Source organism: Equus asinus, chromosome 27, assembly GCF_041296235.1.
Source record: "Equus asinus isolate D_3611 breed Donkey chromosome 27, EquAss-T2T_v2, whole genome shotgun sequence".
In the NCBI taxonomy this organism is placed as follows: Eukaryota; Metazoa; Chordata; class Mammalia; order Perissodactyla; family Equidae; genus Equus; species Equus asinus.
Genome location: NC_091816.1, coordinates 36,351,758 through 36,375,576, shown reverse-complemented (window position 1 = coordinate 36,375,576; position 23,819 = coordinate 36,351,758). Strand labels below are relative to the sequence as shown.

Genomic DNA, 23,819 nt, shown 5'->3' with positions numbered 1-23,819 from the left:
GAAATAATCTAAGTTATTACACTTCTTTAATAATAATTCATTCCAGATTTTCTTCAGATGTTGAAATTTGTTCCCCTCTCTCAGGGTCACTGGGCTTCTGTCTCATTATCTAAGGAGAATGCACGGAGTTTCCTTCTGAAAGAATCAATTCGCAGGTGTGAGCACTTGCAAAATCATTACTATCGCAATGCAAAGAAAATTGCCTCTTATAAGGTAGATAATTAAAATTATAAAACTCTTAGAATAAGAATTCACTTCATAGTCACTGAATCTCTACAACAATTCCATAAACAGACCAGAGAAATGATCCTCCTTACATGTGATGTCCTGGGATTAGCGACTTGCCCAGGGGCACTTGATAGAGTCTACACTGAGACTCAGGATCTCTCTACCTAGATTTTGGCCATTTTGAGTGCTTCACAATCCCTAATGAATGGCAACACTCAAATTCTTTGAAAGGACAGAGTCCCATTCTTTAAAGAAACTAAACGTGCATTGTGATTTTAAAGTGATGAAATAAAAACTACTTTAGTTTGGAAAGCTTTTTGATAGGCAAACCAATGACACTTCCAGCTTATATTGAGCCACTTTAGTTTATTTATATTTTTCCCAAGTCTTTTTTCTTCCAATCATACTTGAGCTTTCTAAATGATATTTTAAAAGTGATGTAATTATACTCAAATCAATTGAAACAGTAGATTCAGCCTCAAATTTTGTTCTGTTATTGTATATTGTCTATGTTATTGCATATGGTCCATGTATTTTAAAGTCATGTAAAATACGAAATGTGTGCATTTCATGGTATACAATATATGTGCATTTCAATGTTTATAAATTGTACAGAAAAAATAGTGAGCACTGGCTAATTATATGCATGCTGAAGTATCTAGAGGGAAGTGTAGTGATGCCTGTAATTTGCCTTGAAATGCACCCAAAATGTCAGATAGATTAATGGATGGACAGAAAGATAATAGACAGGCCTGTGATAAAGGAAGTATAGTCAAGATTTATGGTGGAATCTAGGTGGTGAGTATTCAAGTGTTCATTTTCAAATTATTTCAACTTTCCCATATGTTTGAAAAATTTTCCTGATAAACTGTTGGGAAAAAATACAACTTATTTGATGTGACTTTGAAGGGGAGAGGAATATGCCACCCCAAATATGCCACTTTGTCATATTAGTTATCTTGAATTAAAGTTACCTGAGAAACAGCTGGTGCAGTAAGGACATTCAGACCCTCCTTTGTCCCCCTGAAAAAGGTACCCACCCTGTACCAGGAGGTAGGGACATTCTTATCAGCAGAGAAAGGAATTCAAGCCTGAGAAGGCTGTATAAACAAAGTTTGTTATTTCTTCCCTAATTTACTACCCCAAGCCCAAACCCTTTCATCTTGTCAATTCTCCACAAATTTATTGTTTCTTTGTCTAAAAGGTATAAAAGCCACCTGGTTTGGTTATTTCTTTGAGTCTCATATCTTTTATGGGCTCCCATACATACAAAATTAAATTTGTTTTTCTCCTGTTCATCTGTCTTATGTCAATTTAGTTATCAGGCCAGCCAAAGGACCTAGAAGGGAAGAGGGAAAAGTTTTCTGCCATGACAGCTTTGATTTCTTTTCTAGAGCTAGCTAAAAGAGAAAAGTAATTAGATATTTCTGTGAGCAGGTAATTTTAATTGCAATGGGATCTAACACAGATAAAGATTAAATTCAGACCCATACAGACAAAGGAATTCAGACTGATACAAGGAATACCATTTTTCACGTTGTACAAGTATATTTGTAGTATCAAGCGGTGCATACCTTCACATGTTGGGAGAGAACCCTCGAACTGCAACTGGGAACTGAGCTTGCAGGTCAGCGTGTCAGTCCCGGACAACGTGTACCCGGGGTGGCACCGGTACTGCACAAAATCTCCTGAAAGAGTCAACAATAACATACTTGGAAACCATGTCTCTAAGACGTTCAGAGTGTGTGAATGTACTAAATACGTATGAGGACTTTACAAACTAAGTCAATGCTCAAACCGTTTCCAAACCAAGGTCTGTAGTCGTTGTTAGTCTGTTTAATAAAATGCTCCCATTTTCAGTTCTTAAGTCATAAAAATGCTATCTTAAACTTAGCCAGGATTAGCACAGAAATTATTAATTTCTGTACTAATATTGTTTTCTTCCTTGACTGAAGTGTTCTCTTCATTCCCGTCCCCCAACGATTACTTCAAAAAAAAAAAACCAAAAAACAGTGAAGTAGATGCTTGGGCTTTAAGGCTTTAGAATAGAATGGCTTTAATGCATCCAGAGAGGGCTAAAGCATGACCTCAGCCTAATTAGCACAGTGCTCCTACAAAGTAAGCCATTATGAGTAGAGCAGAAATTTGGGCACGTGGTTTGACCAGTGATCTGAAACACTGTGTGCCAACAGGACGGAGGATTTAGACTTGAGACTAAGAAATCCTGGGTCACGATAATTATACTGCGAACATATGCCATGTGACATGATTATTTAATGAAATAGACCACTAATATAAAACGGCAAAGTAGAATTCCTAAATATTATCATTACATATATTCACCAGTGTGTTCTAGTTTCAATGAAAGCTCAAAGTTCTACGGATCATTGTTTTAGCCACAAATGACTAAATTCTTCTTCTAGCGCATGAACATACTTCTCTAACTAAACACAAATATCTGTTTAAGTGTGTCTCTGAAAACTTTATCCAAAGAAAAATATGCACTAGTAAAGGCTCTGGAGAGGGAAATGTGATCAAAATGACCAAAGCAAAATTCAAATGGCAAGAAACAAAAGTCACGGAGATGAAGAAAGAAAAACATATGCATTCGACACCTTACCTCCATGAGAACCCCCTAGGCAAGCCTGGGAATATTTCCAACAAACTCTCACTGACTTGTCTGAGGAACTATTGTAGGTGGGGTGAGAGTAAAAGTCAGGTTGAGCTATAGATTGGTAATGAAGAAAACATTACCTATTTCAAAATCCTCGTCCTCAGTCAGCATTTCTGCCTGTGGAACCGCTGGGGGAGGCTGACATTTCTTGAGCTGAAATGCTGAATGGTTTGTGAAAAAAAAGCAATAACTGCAATTACATTTGCTGAATAAACAAAAACATTACAAAACGCATTCTTCTTTTGTTGTTATAATGCTTAGGTACACTGAAATGTCTAATATTTATAAGTCGTTTTATAAAATTCTCAAGCTTCAAAGGCTCACAGGATTATTTAATGTCAAGGAATTAAAGTCGGAGGGAAAAAGTACACAATTGAAAAAATGACAAAACACTTTACATATTTTTGGAATTCTGCAAGAGAAATGGTTCTTCCATGGCCTGGTTCCATGTCCACATTTAGATTTGATAAGATCTGTCTGTCTCTTGTTCCAAGGACTTCTACAGCTGGTAGTCCTCATGAGTGACAAGGGACAATATACTTTTTTCCAAAGTATTTAGTGTTCATTCTCAAAATGCTTGGAGGTTTGCTTTTGCCCCATCTATAATTACAGGACATTTGCTATCGAGATTCATCTGGAGACAGACATGAGGAAATCTACGAAAGCTACTACACAAATGTATTTCCCTGGGTCCATATCAGAGTCTCATTTATCAGCTCATCATCTTGGAATGAATCCAAGCTCACGGCAAAACACAACGTCATAAAATGTGAAATACTAAGGATATCATTAAGCAAAAAGGATCACAGGCAACGCAGGCATCAAATGCAAGAAAATCCTATCAGGCTCGGTTGGCAGAATCAAGGAGCCTTAGCTGGAAAGGAGGCGTATGTCAACACTACGAGGAAATCAAAGGGAATGTTTTGCCTTAATTAACAGAGGGAAAACACACTGACCATGGAAATTGAGGACGAAGAAACCTCCGTTGGAAAAGTCGCTGTGAAACTTGAGCAGGACTTGATTGTTAGAACTGTATGCTGTTTCCAGGGCTGTGTTTCCACTGAAAACTCCTAGCTGCGGAGAATTCTGATCAGGACCATCCCTAGGAGACAGAAAGAGCAGTTTGAGTAGAAATTCCCTAGTTATAGCTTAAATTAACAATCCCTTTTCTCCTGACAGCCGGGATCTAGGTTGGAGAAAGCAGGATGCTCTGACTGCGGGCTCCAGGTGGCAGGGCACAAACCTAGGAGCACAGAGCCGCCTCGCATCGCCGACCTTTGCAGAGGAACTCAGAGACCTGTCGATTCTAGTGACTGCAATACCATTGAGCAGCTTGCTTTCAAAAGTCCACAATTTAAAGTCTAAATTCAAGAGTGTCTATTTAATTTAGGCTGAGATTTATGACAATTTTGCTAATGAATTAAAATAGTTTAAAAAACTGAATGAAGTATTGGCCTCTTCTGCATACTGTGTTTAGAAATATCAAGATGTTCAGTATTCACAAAATTGAATGGACTTTTCGGTCACTGTCTCTCATTAGTGTTTTGACAGCAGTTCACTCTGCTTCTGTTAATGATGAAGATTTTTTGCTTCTACCCTCTAAATCCTCTAAATCTGGGTGAAATTGCTCACAGGATAGGGTTGGTGATTTTTGTTGTTGTTTGTTTGTTGTGCTTTGCTTTTGAAACGGCAGCTTCCTAGGGTCAACTTGAGACTTCAGGTTCTCTGTTTCTCCCCATCCCCACAGCCCCTGGTTCGGGTCTTTATCATCCCCTCCAAGAGTTATTTCTACAGCCTCAAAAGCCAGCCTCCCTTCTTGCCCTCCACTAACATATTTCCCACAAAATGAGACTGGGTATTCTGCAGCCAGGATCTGGTCTTATAATTCCCCTTCTTAAAACCCTTAGGTGAATCCTCATCTTCTTAAAATGAAGGCTGAAATCCTTCCCATGATTTATAAGGTCCTGTATGATCTGCCGGGATTGCCTCCCCAGGTCAGCTCTTCTCAGGCCCTCTGGGCTCTCATGGGACATCCGCCACACCTGATAACCTCCAGTCCCTTGACTCTCCCTGTCCTCCTGCCTTACAGACTTCCTATAACCAGGTCAACCTGTACCTTGACAACAACTTCACCAACATACATGCACACACACACGCACACACAGACACAAACAGATGCACACACATGCATTCTGCAGTGTTAACTGCAATTACTCCTTTAATTTTAAAGGCAGTCTATGCCTACAGCACATCCTGGCTCTTCAAATCTGGGCTGTGCTCCCTCCTTGTGCATCAATGGTACCTATATTCTACTTCTCCTATCAAAGTGTCACAGGGAACTTGTCATTCCCTGTTTCCTCCATAAACTCACAACTCCAAAGGCAGGTAGGGATAGTCATTCCCATAGATATGAAAATTTGGTCAAGGACGGAGTAAGTAGCTTATCTAAGGTCACATAACACCTTAGGAAGGGAGCCGGAGCCCCTGTAGTGGGCTCAGTATTTCCTACAATTGCATGGAAGGCCAGTTATGCACTGTTCACAAAGGATGGAGGGAAGGCTATGTGTAATCATTTCTTCAGTATTTCTAGAAGCCTCAAATTCTTATAACAGCAAAGGATCCTACCAGCTTTTAAGAAAAACATCACACTTAAAAATGCAAAATAAACTAATCTTGGGATAGTCTCCTATATTCAGAGCAATCCTCGATATATCTACCATGTAGCAAGACTCAAACATGTTCCATGACGATTATTCTCTACATCTCTGGATGATGTAGTTGGTAAATTTCCTTTCCAATACCTACCTACCTACTTCATTTCTAAATGCATACTCTGGTGTGTAAGTGACCTGTAAGTGGTTACAAGAATGGCTTATCATAATGACAGATTGGCTTGTACGGAAAAGTCCTCATACCAAACAGCGATGTAGTCATTGACAGCTTCCGTCTGCAGCAACGTGAAGTTGATGTAGATTCCGTGACCAGGAGGCACAGTGATCAGCCAAACGCAGTCCTTCAAAATCGGGTACTCATCTGGAAATCCCGGGGAATAAATGGTACCGTTCTGAGACGTTACGTTATATCCACAAGGAGCTGAAAAGGAAGCCAGGAATAATTAAGCTCAATACAGTTAGCTTTAGAAAGGATACAGTTAAAGATTTCGAAGTTTCTAAAGTCCCTTAGCCAAAATTTTCCCTTATGAGAAATAATTGTGAAATATTTCTCAATAACCACTTTGTCAAAATAATTCCCCTAAAGTCTCAAAACCTTGGAAAAATTATATTTCTAAGCGAAGTTATCTAAGTTTCGTTTAAATATTCTCCAAACATTCAAAATCCCTTCAGGAGAAAGCCATTCCCATATTATTAAAAAAAAGAAAAATCCTTAGTCGCTTATCTCCAGGGATGAATTGATAATGCATTGGGCAATTCGATGCAAAGGATTATGTGGAATTTATACATATAACTGAAATTTTTTTTTGTTTTGAAATTTCTAAAGCCTATTTAAACTTTCTGAAAGAGTAGCATCTAAGCTTATTTGCCTTGAAACAAAGCCATTATCAATTCTTCGCAGATCTAGTCCTCAAGAAATTAGATAAAATCAGGCAAGTGGTGTTTTTTTGAAGTATTTCCATATCTCACCAGCTTTCAACCATGTGAAGAATCACAATACCTAGTCTATTTCTATTTTACTTAATAAATTGATATTCACTGTTGCCACGGCAATTATTTTGTTTTATTTATGGAAAAATGAAGTGACCATATATTAGCAGAACAACCTGAGATGGGTTCTTTAATTCAGACAGTGGTATAATATGTCAAAGTCATACACAAGTAGACTTTTTAATCAAACCCAAAGCTAATAGATGTGACATGGCTGTAACTAGCATGAATCTTCTTGGGCTTTTAAAGACTTGACACAAAGGTGTAGAATTTAGGTGGAGTGAATAAGCTAAAATAGATTTAAAAGACGATAAAAATTCAATAACAATTCAAAATAGTGACTGATGAAATACCACGAGACAGTATTTGATACATTGCTGAATTAATGGTGCAGATGCATCCTGATGTCAAAGCAGGAAGAAAAGTTACCGGTGTAAGATAGACTGCATGTGTTTTGGGTAAATTCATTAGAAAAAGGGGCCATGGAGAACACTTTAGAAGTTTTACAGAATAATTATCAATAAGTAGGGCTTGAAGTCAGACAGACCTTGGTTTGTAATCTGGCAAAGCAAAATGTGCACATACTTAGAGTCTGTCAAATGGGGCCATGAACAAAGCTGCAGTCACAAGCTACTCGGTGTCCCCAGGACATGTCGTACTTTTTCTCGCCAGCAAACTCCATGCACTTGTTCACCCTGCACAAAAAGCTCAAATGCTTTTCTCCTACCTTGCCACCAGGTGTATTTATTCCTCCCTTCCAAACTCAACTCAAACGTCACGGACTTCTTACAGTTCCTCCTGGTGACTGGGGCTCTGGAGGCCATGGTCTGTCCACATCAGGGACTGTGTGCCTCCTCAAGCCCACCCACAAGCTCCTGTCATTAACGCTCATTGCCTAGCTCAGACCATGATGCACAATAGACAACAAACAACTGATGAATTGAAAATGAGTGAGACAGTAAACAGAAAACACTTTAATAAGAAGTGTATGGAAGCCATTGGGCTGACATAGCTTATGTGTGATTTGAGGTGATTCATTTGGTGTTGATTTATAACTCTAAGATTTCCCTTGTGCATTCTGACTTTTCAAGTTGAATCTTTTAATTTATAACCACTTAATATACCGTCGCATCCTTCCCATTGGGGAAAATCAAAACAAAACAAAGAGAAGCATGGTGCCCACCTCTTTTTTTTTTTTTTCTTTTAAAGATTGGCACCAGAACTAACAACTGTTGCCAGTCTTCTTTCTTTTTTTCTTTTTTTTCTCCCTAAAGCCCACAGGACATAGTTGTGTATTCTAGTTGTGAGTGCCTCTGGTTGTGGCATGTGGACGCCGCCTCAGCATGGCCTGATGAGCGGTGCCATGTCTGCGCCCAGGATCTCAACCGGTGAGACCCCAGGCTGCCGAAGTAGAGCACATGAACTTAACCACTTGGCCACAGGGCCAGCCCCTAAAGGGGCAAAGAAGTGACACAGCGATTTTCCTCAGTAGGACACGTAACTGGCTTCTGCTACTCTTTGTGTCACTTAATAGCTCTAGGACATTGACCAAGTCAGCTATTATTATTTTTTTTTCTTTAGGAAGATTAGCCTTGAGCTAACTACTGTCAATCCTCCTCTTTTTTTTTTTTTTTTTTGCTGAGGAAGACTGGCCCTGAGCTAACATGCATGCCCATCTTCCTCTACTTTATATGTGGAATGCCTTCCACAGCATGGCTTTTGCCAAGCAGGGCCATATCCACTTCCGTCACCCAAACCGACGAACCCAGGGCCGCCAAGAAGCAGAACGTGCGCACTTAACCACTGAGCCACTGGGCCGGCCCCAAGTCAGCTATTCTTCCCATGCTGTATCCAGGATATTCAAGTACTAAATTCTTTCCTTCACTTATTCAGTGAGTGTTTACTGAGAGCCTGTTAGGTACCTGGAAGTGTGGTTAGATTTGGGGACACAGCAGAGAACCACAGGGACCCCATCACTGCCACTGTGGAGCTTACTGGACAGTGATGAAGAAAGATGGTAAACAAACACTACACAGGTATAAACTTCAACTTGTGTAAGTGCTATGAAGGAAAACAACACTACTTCTCACATGAGATCATGTTCTATCAACACACATGTAAAATTTTCTCAAGGAAAAATCCTGCTATGTAGTCTAGAGGGGAAAAAAAGAGAATCCTAAAAATGTGAGTCAAAGTTTCCTTTCTCATTCCCCCTAGCCTGTCCAATCTCTTATCCCAAAGAAGGCTTTACTGTCACTGTAGTGACACCAAAGGCAAACTCTGATTTCCACTTCTGGGAAGTGTCTCACTTGAACTGTACAGAGACAGGGCATGTGTGAGCTGGCTCAGCATGAAGCCTGTCCATCATCCCCATCCTCTGCCTGAAGGTGGGGGTCAATGTGGACCCTGAGGTGGAGGTCAATCTCGAAGCCTGCAGCAGGGAGCATCCGGTTCCAGGAGGGCTCGGTGCACCACAGCCAACCACAGGACCCTCCCAGCTCCTCACCTGTTTGCCCAGGAGACTGGACACAGCCTGACAAGGAAGGCAAGCAGCTGGCAGGAGAGAGAGCATCAGCACACTGCACTGCACTTCACATTGATAGATGTGACTCCAGGGAGCCAAAGAGCAAGCAATGCACACTCATCTACATATTCCTGAATATACATTGTGATACTGCGATTTATAATAAGAAATACATATTTGATCTTCTACTCTGTTCCTGGCTCAGAGCTCCTCAGAGCCTGTGAGTTTCCTAAGTGATAAAAGAGATAAAGGTGTCTTTTGCTATTCATAATGAGCCCCTTTTAACCACACCTGAGCTGATGTTAATCTCCCATTTATAGCCCGTCAGAAGCACAGGTGACAACTTGGACCTGTGATTGGCATCTGAAATGGGGTGAGTGGGGGCAGTCTTATGGGACCAAGCCCTGAACCTGTGGGATCTGAAGCTATCACTGGGGGATAGTGTCAGAATTGAGTTCAATTGTAGGACACCCAGCTAGTGCCTCAGCATTGCTTGTTGTAGGAAAAAAGCATACATTGGTGGCCAGAAGTGTCAGAAGTGTGGCTGTTGTATGGATCTCTTTATATACACACATGCTAAGAAGAAAGTTTAGGTTGGGAGAAAGGATTGGTATGCAAAGCATAGTCAAAGAGAGAAAATTCTCAAGTTATTTCTATATGTGTTTCTCCAGAGAAAAATAAGTACATAAAAATGATTAAGTTGTCTATTTTCATCAAATTACAGAGCCAGCATTAGCTGTACTGAATATGATGGAGGTGACGCCTTACAGGAATATTTCACCCATCGTCAAATGTACTCGGTGTCCGTTTACACCTAAACAGTCTTCACTTGGTTCTTAATTCCCTGCCCAGCTACACTCTGTACTGCCACCTGAAGAGCCACTGTGAATTCCCCTCACAGGTTTACTTCACTGTTTTCTGGGAAGGTGAATCTATTAGGTGGCTCATACAAAGAAGTGATGGGTGTATCTGACCAACTCACAGTCATACGAAGCCAGAGCCAGATAATATTGGAAGACGAGCTGGCAGCCATGGCAGACATCAGCACAGAGAGGTGGTGACCCACACCATCACGTCATTTTATCTGGGGCTAGATTTGGAAAGCTCAAGGGGTCCTGAGACATCCCTTTATTGTATTACCTTTTCCTCTCACTTACACACGTATGATGTGATTTTCCCCGGATTGAGATGGATAGAAGGACAGAGCATATTAAGTGATATTAAATAAAAAAATAAATTTTAAAAACTCTACATGTATGCTAAGAGAGTTACAAACTTAGAGATGGTTTTCTCCAGGATTATGTTAAGATTTCTGCCTAAATTTTAAGAGTATGAAGAAAAAATTTACAGTAGTAAACAACCAATACATACATTTGGCATGAATATGTTTGAATTTTAAACTCTTGACTATTTCTGTATCCAGGCACTGAATGCTTAATCTCAGCGAATGTGTGGAGCACCATAGGTATTTCTGACCTATTTTTTCATTCACTGACTCTGGTTTCCTTACGATGGTTTTGAGGTTGAGAGACACAGTGCGCTCTGTCTTAGGAATTGGTGTTTGATAATGAAAATTTTAAAAAATAATATTTATGAAGACAGGTAAGAAAAAGAGACAGTTGTATTCTTTATAGTGTCCTTTTTATTCTATACTATTGGGAAAGTTTATTTTCTGTATTTATCAATCGAAGTGGTAAACTTTAACTTAAAAGATATGTGTATAATATATTTTTTGGCTGGGTGGATTTCTCATGTCAGTTATGCAATCAAAAAGCTTTCTGCTTACAAAATCTGGCAATCTAAAAGATGCTGCTAACACACTATTGCAACATACTAAGTTACCTTAATAATGACCTCTGTCCACATAGTTCCTCATCACACATATTAATACATTTTAAAGTGAGGTGCATTATGACAGTGTTTAAACTTAAAAAAAGACCTTAAAAGTATATCTACATAAATATTTCAGTGATAAAGGCTTAATTAGGTCAACAAAATATTTTAAATTTTTGAACTATATTTGTAAGTGTAAAGGCATATTTAATTATCAAATTACATTTAGTAAATTAATAAACCACAGTCTTCTTAACCATATTTTCACAATTATAACCCTTTTTTATTTAACTGAGACTTCTGTATAATTATAAGTTGCTGGTAAAAATGATACTGTCTTGAATTTCTTAAGTCACTTTCAGACATACTCTTCCTTTTATTTTAATAGATATCATACTTTTAGTCCTGATTTTTTCAGATAAGTTTAAAACATACTAATTTTATAGAATAGATTCTTATGCAACTTAACATACTTTCAGCATATACATACAAACTGGTTTAACATATACTTGTGAAGATCAATGCCTTAAGATTTAGAATTCTTGAATCTTAATTGTCCAAATTGTTCAATCTTTAACAGAGATGCCAGAAGTTGTTCAAAGTATCTATGTTTTTTCTGAGATTCTTCTGAAGTCTATGGGGCTGGACCTTTGAAGATTTTTTCAATCATTTGCCCTGTATACCAACATCAGTCTGAAACGATAAACCACTCTGGATTAATAAATACATTTCAGGTGAGGCTCCTGGGTAATCAGCAGAGTTTGTGAGGGCATTAACTCTAGTCTAAGCGGACACTAGTAGACACCTGAGCAGCCCCTTCATTCTCAGGAAACAAGGACTCTTTTTACTACATATTTCTTTTGAAATACACCCTTTCACAGATAAAATAACTTGTTTTGAAGTGATACCCTCTGCTTTTTTTTTTTAATTTAGTCCAATATGGAAGATATTGAATACATATTACATGATGTTTAGAAAATTTACTTTATGATATAATTTTACACGAATCTTATGTTTTGGTTTTTTACTCTGTTTATGACATTATCTGCACGAAGAGAAATATAATGGTAAAAATATTTGCCTAGTAAAGAATTTGGCCTTGCCCGAAGGGAGGGCTGGCACCTGTCCTGGATTCTGGGAGATAATTTCTGGCATGACTGATAAAAATGTCTTCCTTTCAAGTGAAGGCTGGCTACACCCAAGGGTCTCAGGGTCAGGCTGGCCTGGAAGACCAGCCATGTCATTTAGGGTGGGGCTTTTGGGTGACAGGATATCAGTGGGTCTGGAAGCTGATATCAACCAATGGACAGTCAATAATCAGTCATGCCTACATAACAGAGTCCCAGTAAAATTTCTGGACACTAAGGCCCAGGTGAAGTCCCCAGGTTGGTGACATTCTGTGCACATTGCCACACATCAGCTCTGAGAGGGTGCAGCATCCCCCTACATTTCACACTACGCCTCTTTTCCCACAGATGATCTGAATGTGTCCTTTCCTAGTCATGAACCACAGCTGTGAGCATAACAGCTCGTGAGTTCTGGGAGTCGTTCTAGTCAATTACCCAACCTCAGGGGCGTTCGGGGGGCAACCCGTGAACTTTCAGCTGGTGTCAGGAGTCTTGGCCAGCTTGGCTGTCTGGAGGACCTTCTGCAGGCGGTGTTATGTCATGATGTAATGACAAAAGATGGCATCACCTTTAAGCTATATCAGAAACAATATAGTTTGTGATTTTCACACTGACAAAATAATTCTAAGCCAGCAGTTATTTCCATGTTGGAAAACCGGGCTTGAAAAAAACAACAAAATCTAATTAAATATTTAATTATATTTTTTTACATCAAGAAGCCTCCATTTACATAAGAATTCAAAGGATTCAGGCAAAAATTGCAAATAAGGAAAGGATTTAGGGGCTGGCCTGGTGGCATAGCAGTTAAGTTCTCACACTCTGCTTTGGGGGCACAAGATTCGTGGGTTCAAATCCTGGGCGCAGACCTACGCACCACTCATCACGCCATGCTGTGGTAGGCATCCCACATATAAAGTAGAGGAAAATGGGCACAGATGTTAGCTCAGGGCCAGCCTTCCTCAAAAACAAAGAAAAGGGTTTAATCTTGACAATTCAAAGTAATTTATACATATAAACATATGATTTTTTAAATGGAGAGTAGTATGAAACAGTTTTTTAAAAGTGTTTTAACGGAAAAATACCAGATATGTTACTGCTATACTTAGTTTTATAAAATATTTTTTAAATGCTGTTTTATATGTTATTGAATTAATGCTAGACTAAGGTAAAGACTTTTCAAAAATATAGCTAAAGGTTTTTTTATAGTGGTATTTATAATGATATAGAATGGAAAAATACAGGTAAAAAATATGATTTAAAAAGTCCACTGATGTGCTTTTTTTTAATTCTTCAGTAGAAATTCCAACACAGCTAGATGTCTTTCCCTTTTCCCCCTAGGATATAAGTATTTAGCATTTCAAAGAGCCACAGAGTTGACAATTTCTTTATTTTTCATTCAAAGCTACTGTATTTATAATGCTGGAATATTAGGTTTACAGTAACTTTTCCGTGTCATATGCATTCTTCGTAAACAAAGTACTTGACCCATTCCTTTGTACTTGATATTGCAAAAATTTCAGCGTCATCATAAAAGTTAGGTAGCCATACAGAATCTTTAGAGAAGTGATTCCTGCTCAAGCCAGAGACAGCCAGTGAATCCAGATCTTCTGCATTACCCTTCCCCATCAGCCGAGTCCAACGTCTCCCGAGAAACCCTGATCCCCATCAGCATTCGACGGCGCTGCTTCACTTTCTCCTAAGACTGCTTCCACACTATGTCTTTTCTTACACTAGCTCTTCCACCCGGGGTGTTCTCCATCTCCGAGTAGCAAAATACTCTGTTTCCTTCAAGGCCCACTACAAAAACGAAATCTGTTTTCCGACATACAAAAGCAATACATGATTATTGTAAAAGTCAAACAATAAAATACATCTAGGGCAAAACTAATAAGTACTCTTTCTCCCTCTCTAACCTCACCGTTTGATGGAACCACTGTAAAGCTAAATAGTGCTGTCATCACAAAGATTTCCCCATTGCTTTCCAAGCAAACGCCATCCTTTGTAACCTCAATTCATCAAAACAGGCCCTTCGTGCCTGGTTTTGCATTATAAATATTTGTGTGTATTATTTTGTTATCCTTACAATTTCCTTGTGGACAAGGCCTATTTATTCATCTCTTTTAACTTACTGGCATATGATGCATTCCTGAAATGCTACGTAGAGTGAGTTTAACATCATAGATTCCCAATAAAAATTTGTTGAACAAATTAATGAATTTTTGAATACGTTCATTTAATATATAATGCACTATAATATACATGAAAAATTAAATTGTTCCCAAGAGGAAGGATTAACCTACCATCACATCTTGGAAAAGGATAGTTCCAGTTTCTGTTGATTCCATGCTGACAGGTGAGGACTGGGTGGCCAATTAAAATGTACCCAGGATAACACTCAAACGATATCGATTGTCCCACGCTGTAATCCGCGTTGATCATATACCCATTCTGGAAAGGAGGTGGATCTGGGCAGTTCTGTAGCTCATAGGCTGAAACAGACGACAGAATCAAGCTCCTACATAAAAAAGCGAGTCAGTCTGGAATTTAGATGAATTTGATTACATACAGCTGCTTCAGATGACCTTTTCTGATATGTTTTAAAAAATGTCTTTTCCAAGTTGCCAGTTACCATCCTGATTAAGGGAAACAATAATGAATAGCAATAGAATTATAACAACTTGCATTTAACGAACACCGGCTGCATGCTTTAGAAGTAACACAGCACACGTCAATCACAAATTTGACAATGTTTACCTTGGAAAGAAAGTATATGAGGTGAATTGAATTTAAAGAAAAGGTAAAACAGATGATAATAAAAAGTGCCTATAAAGAATGTCAAGTGAACGTGGACCTAATTCTCTTTTAATTTAAGAGTTAATTATACTAGCACTCTACTCTAAGTGCTTCTGACTAGGAAATATGTGCTATGTTCTGATTTGGTCAATTAATTGTTCAAGGAACAATTAGTCATCGAGCAATTACTACCAATACAATCATGTTATAAATTCATTTATTTACTCAATATAATAAAGATACTATGCAGCTGGCAACAGGATACTCTGGTTAAACCCTGACTGTAATTAGCAGGTTAAAATGTCCTTAATTTCACATTTCAGCATCCCTTGTTTTCATCATTTTTATATTTGCGATTGTATAATGTCTCTGGATGAGAGTCAGATGAGTAGCTGTAGAGAGATTGTGAGCCAGAAAACAGAAGTCAGAAGATACACCAAAGCAAAGGCCTTTGAGCATCTCGAGATGATCGCTGGCGCTGGATCCTCCAGGGCCCAGCAAAAGGAGGAAGCTGGAGGTAGACTAAGCCCTCCCAGAGTGAGAGTGGAGGACACACTCTCTAAGGAAGGGACAGGGCTGTCCCTGAAAACCAGCCTCCACCCCCACTCTGTCTGTCATCCCCAACAGGCCTTGTGTAACTTCCCAATTGCTCCAACATCTCTCTGGTGTCTACCCTGTGAGGTTGAGAGGAGTGCTGTCTGCTCATCAAGATCAGGGGAAAGTCAAGCTGATTCATGTGATAGTGATGTGGATCAAGGCTGCCCCAGGTAGAGAAGCCCAAGGTGTCCTGGCCTATATGCCGATCTATATGACCCGATGGATTTTATGGTGTGAATGAGGGCTGCCCCAGGGAGAAAAGCCCAGGGCACCCTATATGGCCCATCTATATGACCCAACACATATCTAAAGTTACATGACCACGCAATAACCAGACCCCACCTGCACTGATACTATTTAATGACTTTTTACACCATCTTTCCTTTGTCTTGTAAAGAAATAACTTGCATACCTTATAAATTTAGCTCTAACCCTCAACACATTGCAGCTCTTCACTGCCCATAGGTCCTGTCCCCATGCTACTCCGTGCTATTCTCTGAATAAAAGAGCATACTGCCAGACCTTGAGAGTCCAAGAAATCTTTCTTGGGACTCCTCAACTCTCCGAGCCCGCATCAGTAGGACTTTATAAGCGGTGAGTGCAAAAATTAAAGAGATTTCATTTTATTTCTAACACATCTGAACATTATAGGGAATTACACCTATGATATATTGATAATATCTAAGAGGAAACAAGCTGTTGAAGTTGAGTATTCTCATTAGCTCAATGCCATCTTTTGACACATAGCCTTTAGACCTCAATACAGACATACAAGTTTTATTTATACAAAATCAGGCATAATTCACCAATTATAGAATGAGTTTTCTGGTGCTGCTTTAGATGAAGTTACATTATAACATGGAACAGCTAGGAAAATTAGGAGAAACTCTCAACATAAGGATTTATTCCAGACCTATTAGCATTACAAGCACAATTATGTTAACGAAATTCAAAGTACTGAGGATCATTTGCAAAAGGAAAAGGAAAGGAAAAGGGCTTTTAAGGCACAATTTTGGAATTCGCAATAGAGCAAAAAGACAATAGTTGCATGTTCTAGAAAGCTGTTTCCTAGTTGCTTCTCTGCCTCTTTTCAGTAGAATATCTCATTGTTGAAATCTTCTATGTAGTACCAGACTTCAGGGGAAAAACTCTCCAATTGTCCAAAGGAAAAGAGCATTCACACCAGTATGGAAAAGTGCATCATGAAGGAGCATCCTTCAGGGCTAGAAAGGCACGTCTGTCACTATTGCTTGCTTCTGCAATGTCATCACACACTATTTGAAAACTAGATACTTAGAAAACTCTGCCATCATCTGTAAGGACAGAAAGCCTGGTCAGACCAGCGTGTCTCTCCTTCTCTCTCTACCGCACACTCACACACGTACGATGCACACGCATATACACACACTCACACACAGATGCACACCCCCCACATACATACACGAGTGCACATGCACTCACACAAACATACCACACGTCACACACGCATATGTGCACACACATGCACACACACCACACATGTATACATATCACATGCACACACACACCACACATGTATACATATCACACGCACACACACCACATGTATACATATCACACGCACACACACACCACACATGTATACATATCACATGCACACACACCACATGTATACACATCACATGCACACACACACCACACATGTATACATATCACATGCACACACACCACACATGTATACATATCACATGCACACACACCACACATGTATACATATCACACGCACACACACCACATGTATACACATCACATGCACACACACACCACACATGTATACATATCACACGCACACACACCACATGTATACATATCACACGCACACACACACCACACATGTATACATATCACATGCACACACACCACATGTATACACATCACATGCACACACACACCACACATGTATACATATCACATGCACACACACCACACATGTATACATATCACACGCACACACACCACACATGTATACACATCACATGCACACACACCACATGTATACACATCACATGCACACACACCACATGTATACACATCACATGTACACATATCACACATGTATACACATCACATGCACACACACACCACGTGTATACACATCACATGCACACACACCACATGTATACATATCACATGCACACACACACCACACATGTATACATATCACACGCACACACACACCACACATGTATACACATCACATGCACACACACACCACGTGTATACACATCACATGCACACACACACCACATGTATACATATCACACGCACACACACCACGTGTATACATATCACATGCACACACACCACATGTATACATATCACATGCACACATCTCGCACACATGTATACATATCACACGCACACACACCACACATGCATACACATCACATGCACACACACCACATGTATACATATCACATGCACACACACCACATGTATACACATCACATGCACACACACCACATGTATACACATCACATGCACACACACACCACGTGTATACATATCACATGCACACATCTCGCACACGTGTATACATATCACATGCACACATCTCGCACACATGTATACACATCACATGCACACATCTCGCACACACACGTATACATATCACGTGTACACATATCACATGCACACATCTCGCACACATGTATACATATCACATGCACACACACACCACATGTATACACATCACATGCACACATCTCGCACACACACGTATACATATCACGTGTACACATATCACATGCACACATCTCGCACACATGTATACATATCACATGCACACACACACCACATGTATACACATCACATGCACACATCTCGCACACACACGTATACATATCACGTGTACACATATCACATGCACACATCTCGCACACACGTATACATATCACGTGTACACACATCACATGCACACATCTCGCACACACGTATACATATCACGTGTACACATATCACATGCACACATCTCGCACACACGTATACATATCACGTGTACACACATCACATGCACACATCTCGCACACACGTATACATATCACGTGTACACATATCACATGCACACATCTCGCACACACGTATACATATCACGTGTACACATATCACATGCACACATCTCGCACACACGTATACATATCACGTGTACACATATCACATGCACACATCTCGCACACATGTATACACATCACATGCACACACACACCACATGTATACACATCACATGCACACACACACCACATGTATACACATCACATGCACACATCTCGCACACACACGTATACATATCACGTGTACACATATCACATGCACACATCTCGCACACACATATGCATACGTACACACATTCACGTGCACATTTCCATACATGCTTGTGCATACACACGTCACACAGCACGTGCACACATCACACGCACACACATGCACGCTCCTTTTCTCCATTCCCTCACTGTGCTCCTCCCTGGGCCAACCTGGCAAACCCTCTGCAAGGCTGCCTGCCTCTCCCAAGGGCCACCCCATGCTGACGGCCATGAAACAGCCTTTTCCTGAAAGCCAGGCCCCCATGGCCGAGCAGACATGCATAGTGCATGGGATGCCTCCTTGCAATGTTGTTATTTGAGTCTAAAATTACTTCACAGACCCACGCTCAGAAAAAGAACGGAGAATCCCAGACTGTATGTCAATCAGCAACCGCCTTTCTTCTTTATCACTCTCTTTGAGAATGAAATCCACAGTCTGTTCCCATTCTTGAATTCTTTGAAATGCAATAAACTCTGTTGGAGAAATGAGTCCTCTAATACATCAAATATAACTGCTAATAAAATCTTTCTTGGGGCCGACTCCATGGCTGAGTGGTTAAGCTCGTGCGCTCCACTGCGGCGGCCTAGGGCTCGGATCCTGGGCGCGGACATGGCACCACTCGTCAGGCCACGATGAGGCAGCGTCCCGCATCCCACAACTAGAAGGACATGCAACTAAGATGTACAACTGTGTACGGGCGGGGGGGGGGGGGAGATAAAGCAGAAAAAAAAAAGATTGGCAACAGTTGTTAGCCCAGGTGCCAATCTTTAAAAAAAAAAAAAATCTTTCTTAAAGAGTATCCAAAAGGATGGCTGATTTCCATGGGAGGAGAATCAAACAGAAGGGTGTTCAGCATAACCTCATCTGCACGGAAAGATTCCACTCACGCTTCAGCAGGGCCAGGGGTACCGACACAGGCACGGATATCCCAGTGCATTAGGAGCAAGGTAACAGTCAGCTGTTACGTGAAACAGTGCTAACACAGACACACACAGGTACTCACACACGTTCAATCACATGCATGTTAATGCTTTTCCCTGCTTTTGTTATGTGTTTGTTGGATAATTTAAGAAGTGCAGTCAAGTTCTCGTTAGGGCTCTAAGAAGCTCGAGTTGAAGGCACTGCCCATTTCTACCCATCTGTTTAACTCTGCGAATGGGCCTGAGATGGACATTTCAAAGTTGCCTTTCAGGAGTCCCATGATTCTAAATCCAGTAGCTGTGGGCTACTCTCTCTATTAGATGAAAAAAAGTGGCTTTCCTTTTCTTCATGGAACCAACACAATTGTCCTGTGTGGGGGTTTAAAAGAAAAACTGAAAAAGACAGCAGTCCAGCCCAGGTAGGCAGGACAATAGCTTTTATGCCTTCCTTTTATTGAGTGAATTAAAATTATGTACCGAGAGTCTACTATGTTATAAACACTAGTTATAAATGGACACTAGACAGAAATGCGTCTTGCTTTCGTGAAGCCTACATTCTATTTAGGGAAATAGACACAAATAAATCAATATGTTGGTAATTAGATAAAATAATTGTAAGTTCTGTAAACTACTATTAAAAAATAAACAAGGACTGAAATAAAAAACAAACGGTATAAGTAAGAGAGGTCAGACATTGGTTTCTTCAAAAAGGAACATTTAAATTGACATCTAAATGGAGAGAAATTGCAGGCCAGGCAAAGACTCAGAAAAGAAGGTTCTTGGGGAGAGTAAATAGCGTGTGCTCCAGAGAGAGAGAGAAGTCAGGTGTCTCAGGGGAGGGGGACCTCAGGGAGACAAACCTCTGCAGCCCATGACCCCACCTGTGTGCCCCTTTCACGCTCATCATGGGAGGTCTTAACAGAGGAGGACCCAGTAACCAAAACGATCAGACCATGGGGCACGTTCTGTAAATGGACACAGACCCATTTTTAAAAGCCAGGATTCATTCTTCATCTTGTAATCTAAAATGCCAATTAATTTTTCTCAATTGTGAATTATACACTCAACATAAATATCTGGTACTCTATTTTCAGGTCTTTGAAACCTCTTCTTCAGTGGAGTACTTCACTGTTTAAGCATCAACGTCAATATTCTCTGAAATGTTTGGTTTACAGAGTCACAAGTTACCATCTCCTGTTTTAAGTGGCTTTCCCAAAGTTTGCTTCATAGGCATATTTACACAGCGATGTATACATTGATCGATTGGACTGTATTAGGAGTCTCAATTAAAGAAGTAATATAAACATAAGCTATAAAGAAGCAATAAAAACAATTCTTTAGTATGCTAAAAATAGATGAATTTTGGAAGGATTTCCACTGTGTGCGGTTTAGCGTAGGTGCAGTGGATTTTGTGTTGCCTGCTCTGGTCACATCCAAGCACCTGTGAAGGTCTGGGATGCACAGGTGCGCCAGGCTGCAGAGATGAGAGTTTAATTAATGTGTCCTCTGGGCTTGAGGGGGGAGTTGCTCTCAGTCAGCTCTCAGAATCCTCACGCGAGCATAGCTTTGCTGTTCTGTGCTTATCACTCATAGTGAAATCATTGATTCCCATAAATTGATTTTAAAAATATAAAAGTTTTAATTAAAAAAACTCATCGAGGAAGAGAGATAAAGAAAAGACTATTTCAGTGGAATTTGATAAAGAAGTCACTTTCTAGTGTAAAGTGAAGTAAGAGTCATGATTTCCAAACAAATTCTGTTTCAACTGAAGCCCAGCGACTTGTTCATGTATTTTCTGCATTCCTATATTTGACAATACTTAAAGACTTTTAGAGGTATTATCTAGTAGTTCTGAAAGATTAGAAAGAGAATCAGCAGCAAACAGAGAAATTGGCTTTTGGAGGACACACAAGAGCCTTGAGGTCACTTTGTAAAGTAGCAGATGCCCTGAGGTGTGCTAGAAGGAAGACCTGTGCTTTGAACTTGACTTGGTTCTCCCCGTATAATGGATATGGGATCTCGGGCATACCACTCAATTCCAGAAGACTCATTTCTTCATTTACGATAGGGGAATAAATATTATCCCCAAGAATTAAACGTGGTGATAAATGCAATGACCCATGGTTGGCATATATCAACTCAATAAAGTCAAGTCTTTACTATAAGAAATTTCTAGTCTCTATGATAAATATATTTGAGTATTCAAGATATAGCCCTTGAGCCACTTCTCTGAAGGAGGTAGACCAGGGATAGAGAAACTACTGCTTCTTATGTGGGGATACTGTGAAATACTTTAAGAAAACAGCCTTGTCACAAGGAGGAGAGCCTGTGGTTTGCATCAACATCTACACAGAACATGACTTTGAAGCCCGTTTCAAGTCCTCAGCTTCCCTCTCCATGAAAAATTAATCTGGGGTCCCAGAAGTGTCTATGCCACCTATGGTAGTCCACAGAATTTCCAAAATGCACACAAACATAAGCTCGCTAGTTCCCCAGATGGGCCATTATCATGACTAGGATGGCATATTACCTTCCTTTGTACCAAGGGTATGATCCTGGTTCTCACTTTTAAGATATATTATCCACCTAAATGTTCTTCATTGGTTTTGTTAACTCCTTGATCCCAACACCTACTGATGAAGTCAACCAATATTATTGCTAAGCTTGCAGCCAATCCCACACTTTTGGGCTCCCTGAAGGCTCCAGTGGGGGATGACTAACCAAATTGCTTACTCATAATTGCAACTACAATTGCATCTTATGCCTTCACCATCTAAGAATTAAGAAGCCAGTAGTCCTTTGGCATATTAGCCTTTACGTTGTGGAGAAACTTTTATTTTACTCAAAGGAATTGGACTCAGTGAGACTGCAGACTCACACATCAGTCAAAGAATCTGCTTCCTTCACTGTATCGAAAGCTTGGGGCTGGGGCTGATTAAGAAGCATGCAGCAAATCTCAACTGGGATGTGGACATCTGAAGGTGCCATCACCCGGGAGACACATCTACTGAAGTACAGGTCTGGGTATGCTTTTGGTTTGGAGGAATAGATCTTTTAAGGGAGAAAGTGGTTGAGATTTTTACTTTTACTTGTAGCAAACTCATAAAAGGAAAGCAAATCCACATGATCTGCAGGAGGAAAATTGGTCAACTTTTAAGATTTGGACCTTAGTCTCTAAGCGTCTAGTCCACGAACTACCATCATAAATGCTTTTGCCATCTTGAAAAAGGATACCCTACAGTGAATGGGAACTGATACAACTATTTGTTGTCCACTGTTTTAAGCATTTTTATGTGAAATCGGCTTCTTTATAAAAAGCTCATGTCAACAGTTTCATTCACTCACGCAGATGGGTGAAGAAGGATAGAGCAAGCCCCCTGCCCTGTTCTTCTAGTTCACTCAAGGTGGCTCAGAATATCAAGTGGAAAGGAAAAAGAGTAATAGTTTTAGAAGCACATCACTTTCATGTACAAATTATGGCCATATCTATAGGGAAGAGTTAGTGCGCTTACGCAATCAGTTAGAATGAACTATTCAGTTGTTCATCACACATAAAGGTAGCTTCAGCGCTTCTCTTCCTAAGGGGAAAAACTGGCATCCACAAACTAGCGCCTATTTTCTCATCGATTCAATTCACTAGTGTGGATGAATAAAACAGATTTAACATATCCTTTTTTTTTTTCTAAGTGCTTAGCATGCATAGCAGAAGGAATGAGAAAAAGAGTGGAACTTTGAAAAAAAAGAAGACGTTTTTACTTTCTATGGCTGTAGCACTTAAAATTATCTTTATGTTTTTTAGCATTGAACAATTATGCTTTATTATGTAAAAAAGAACAGGAAAGAGAAAGACAGAAAGGAAGGGAAGAAGGAAGGAAGATAGATAAATATTCAACTTCTCCTAATGTCAAGTTACAAAAACCAGAAGTAAGTCACTAAAATTCTTAATATGCCAAAATTTCACAAATATTCTGAAAAATCTAAAGCACAAATAAGCCCACACCAAGACTACAAGAATAAGACAACACAGAATTTTACCCTTTGTGGGGGATCAGAATTAGCCACTCCAAAATGTGTCTCTTTGGCTTGATTATTTTTAAGAATGAAAGAGTCTGAAAGAAACTT

The 23,819-nt window shown here is 39.9% G+C and overlaps 1 protein-coding gene across 2 annotated transcripts in view; it reads right to left on the bottom strand.

Annotated features, from left to right (window-relative positions):
* CSMD1 (CUB and Sushi multiple domains 1) overlaps positions 1-23,819 on the bottom strand; it is a 1,835,848-nt gene that overhangs the window by 140,501 nt on the left and 1,671,528 nt on the right. For both annotated transcript variants that reach the window (XM_044760557.2, XM_070499942.1), the window contains 5 exons: positions 14,349-14,537; positions 5,818-5,995; positions 3,859-4,004; positions 2,983-3,063; positions 1,803-1,916 (listed from right to left, as the gene is read on the bottom strand). In XM_044760557.2, coding sequence (XP_044616492.1) covers positions 1,803-1,916; positions 2,983-3,063; positions 3,859-4,004; positions 5,818-5,995; positions 14,349-14,537 — 708 coding nt within the window. The remainder of the gene's footprint in view (positions 1-1,802; positions 1,917-2,982; positions 3,064-3,858; positions 4,005-5,817; positions 5,996-14,348; positions 14,538-23,819) is intronic.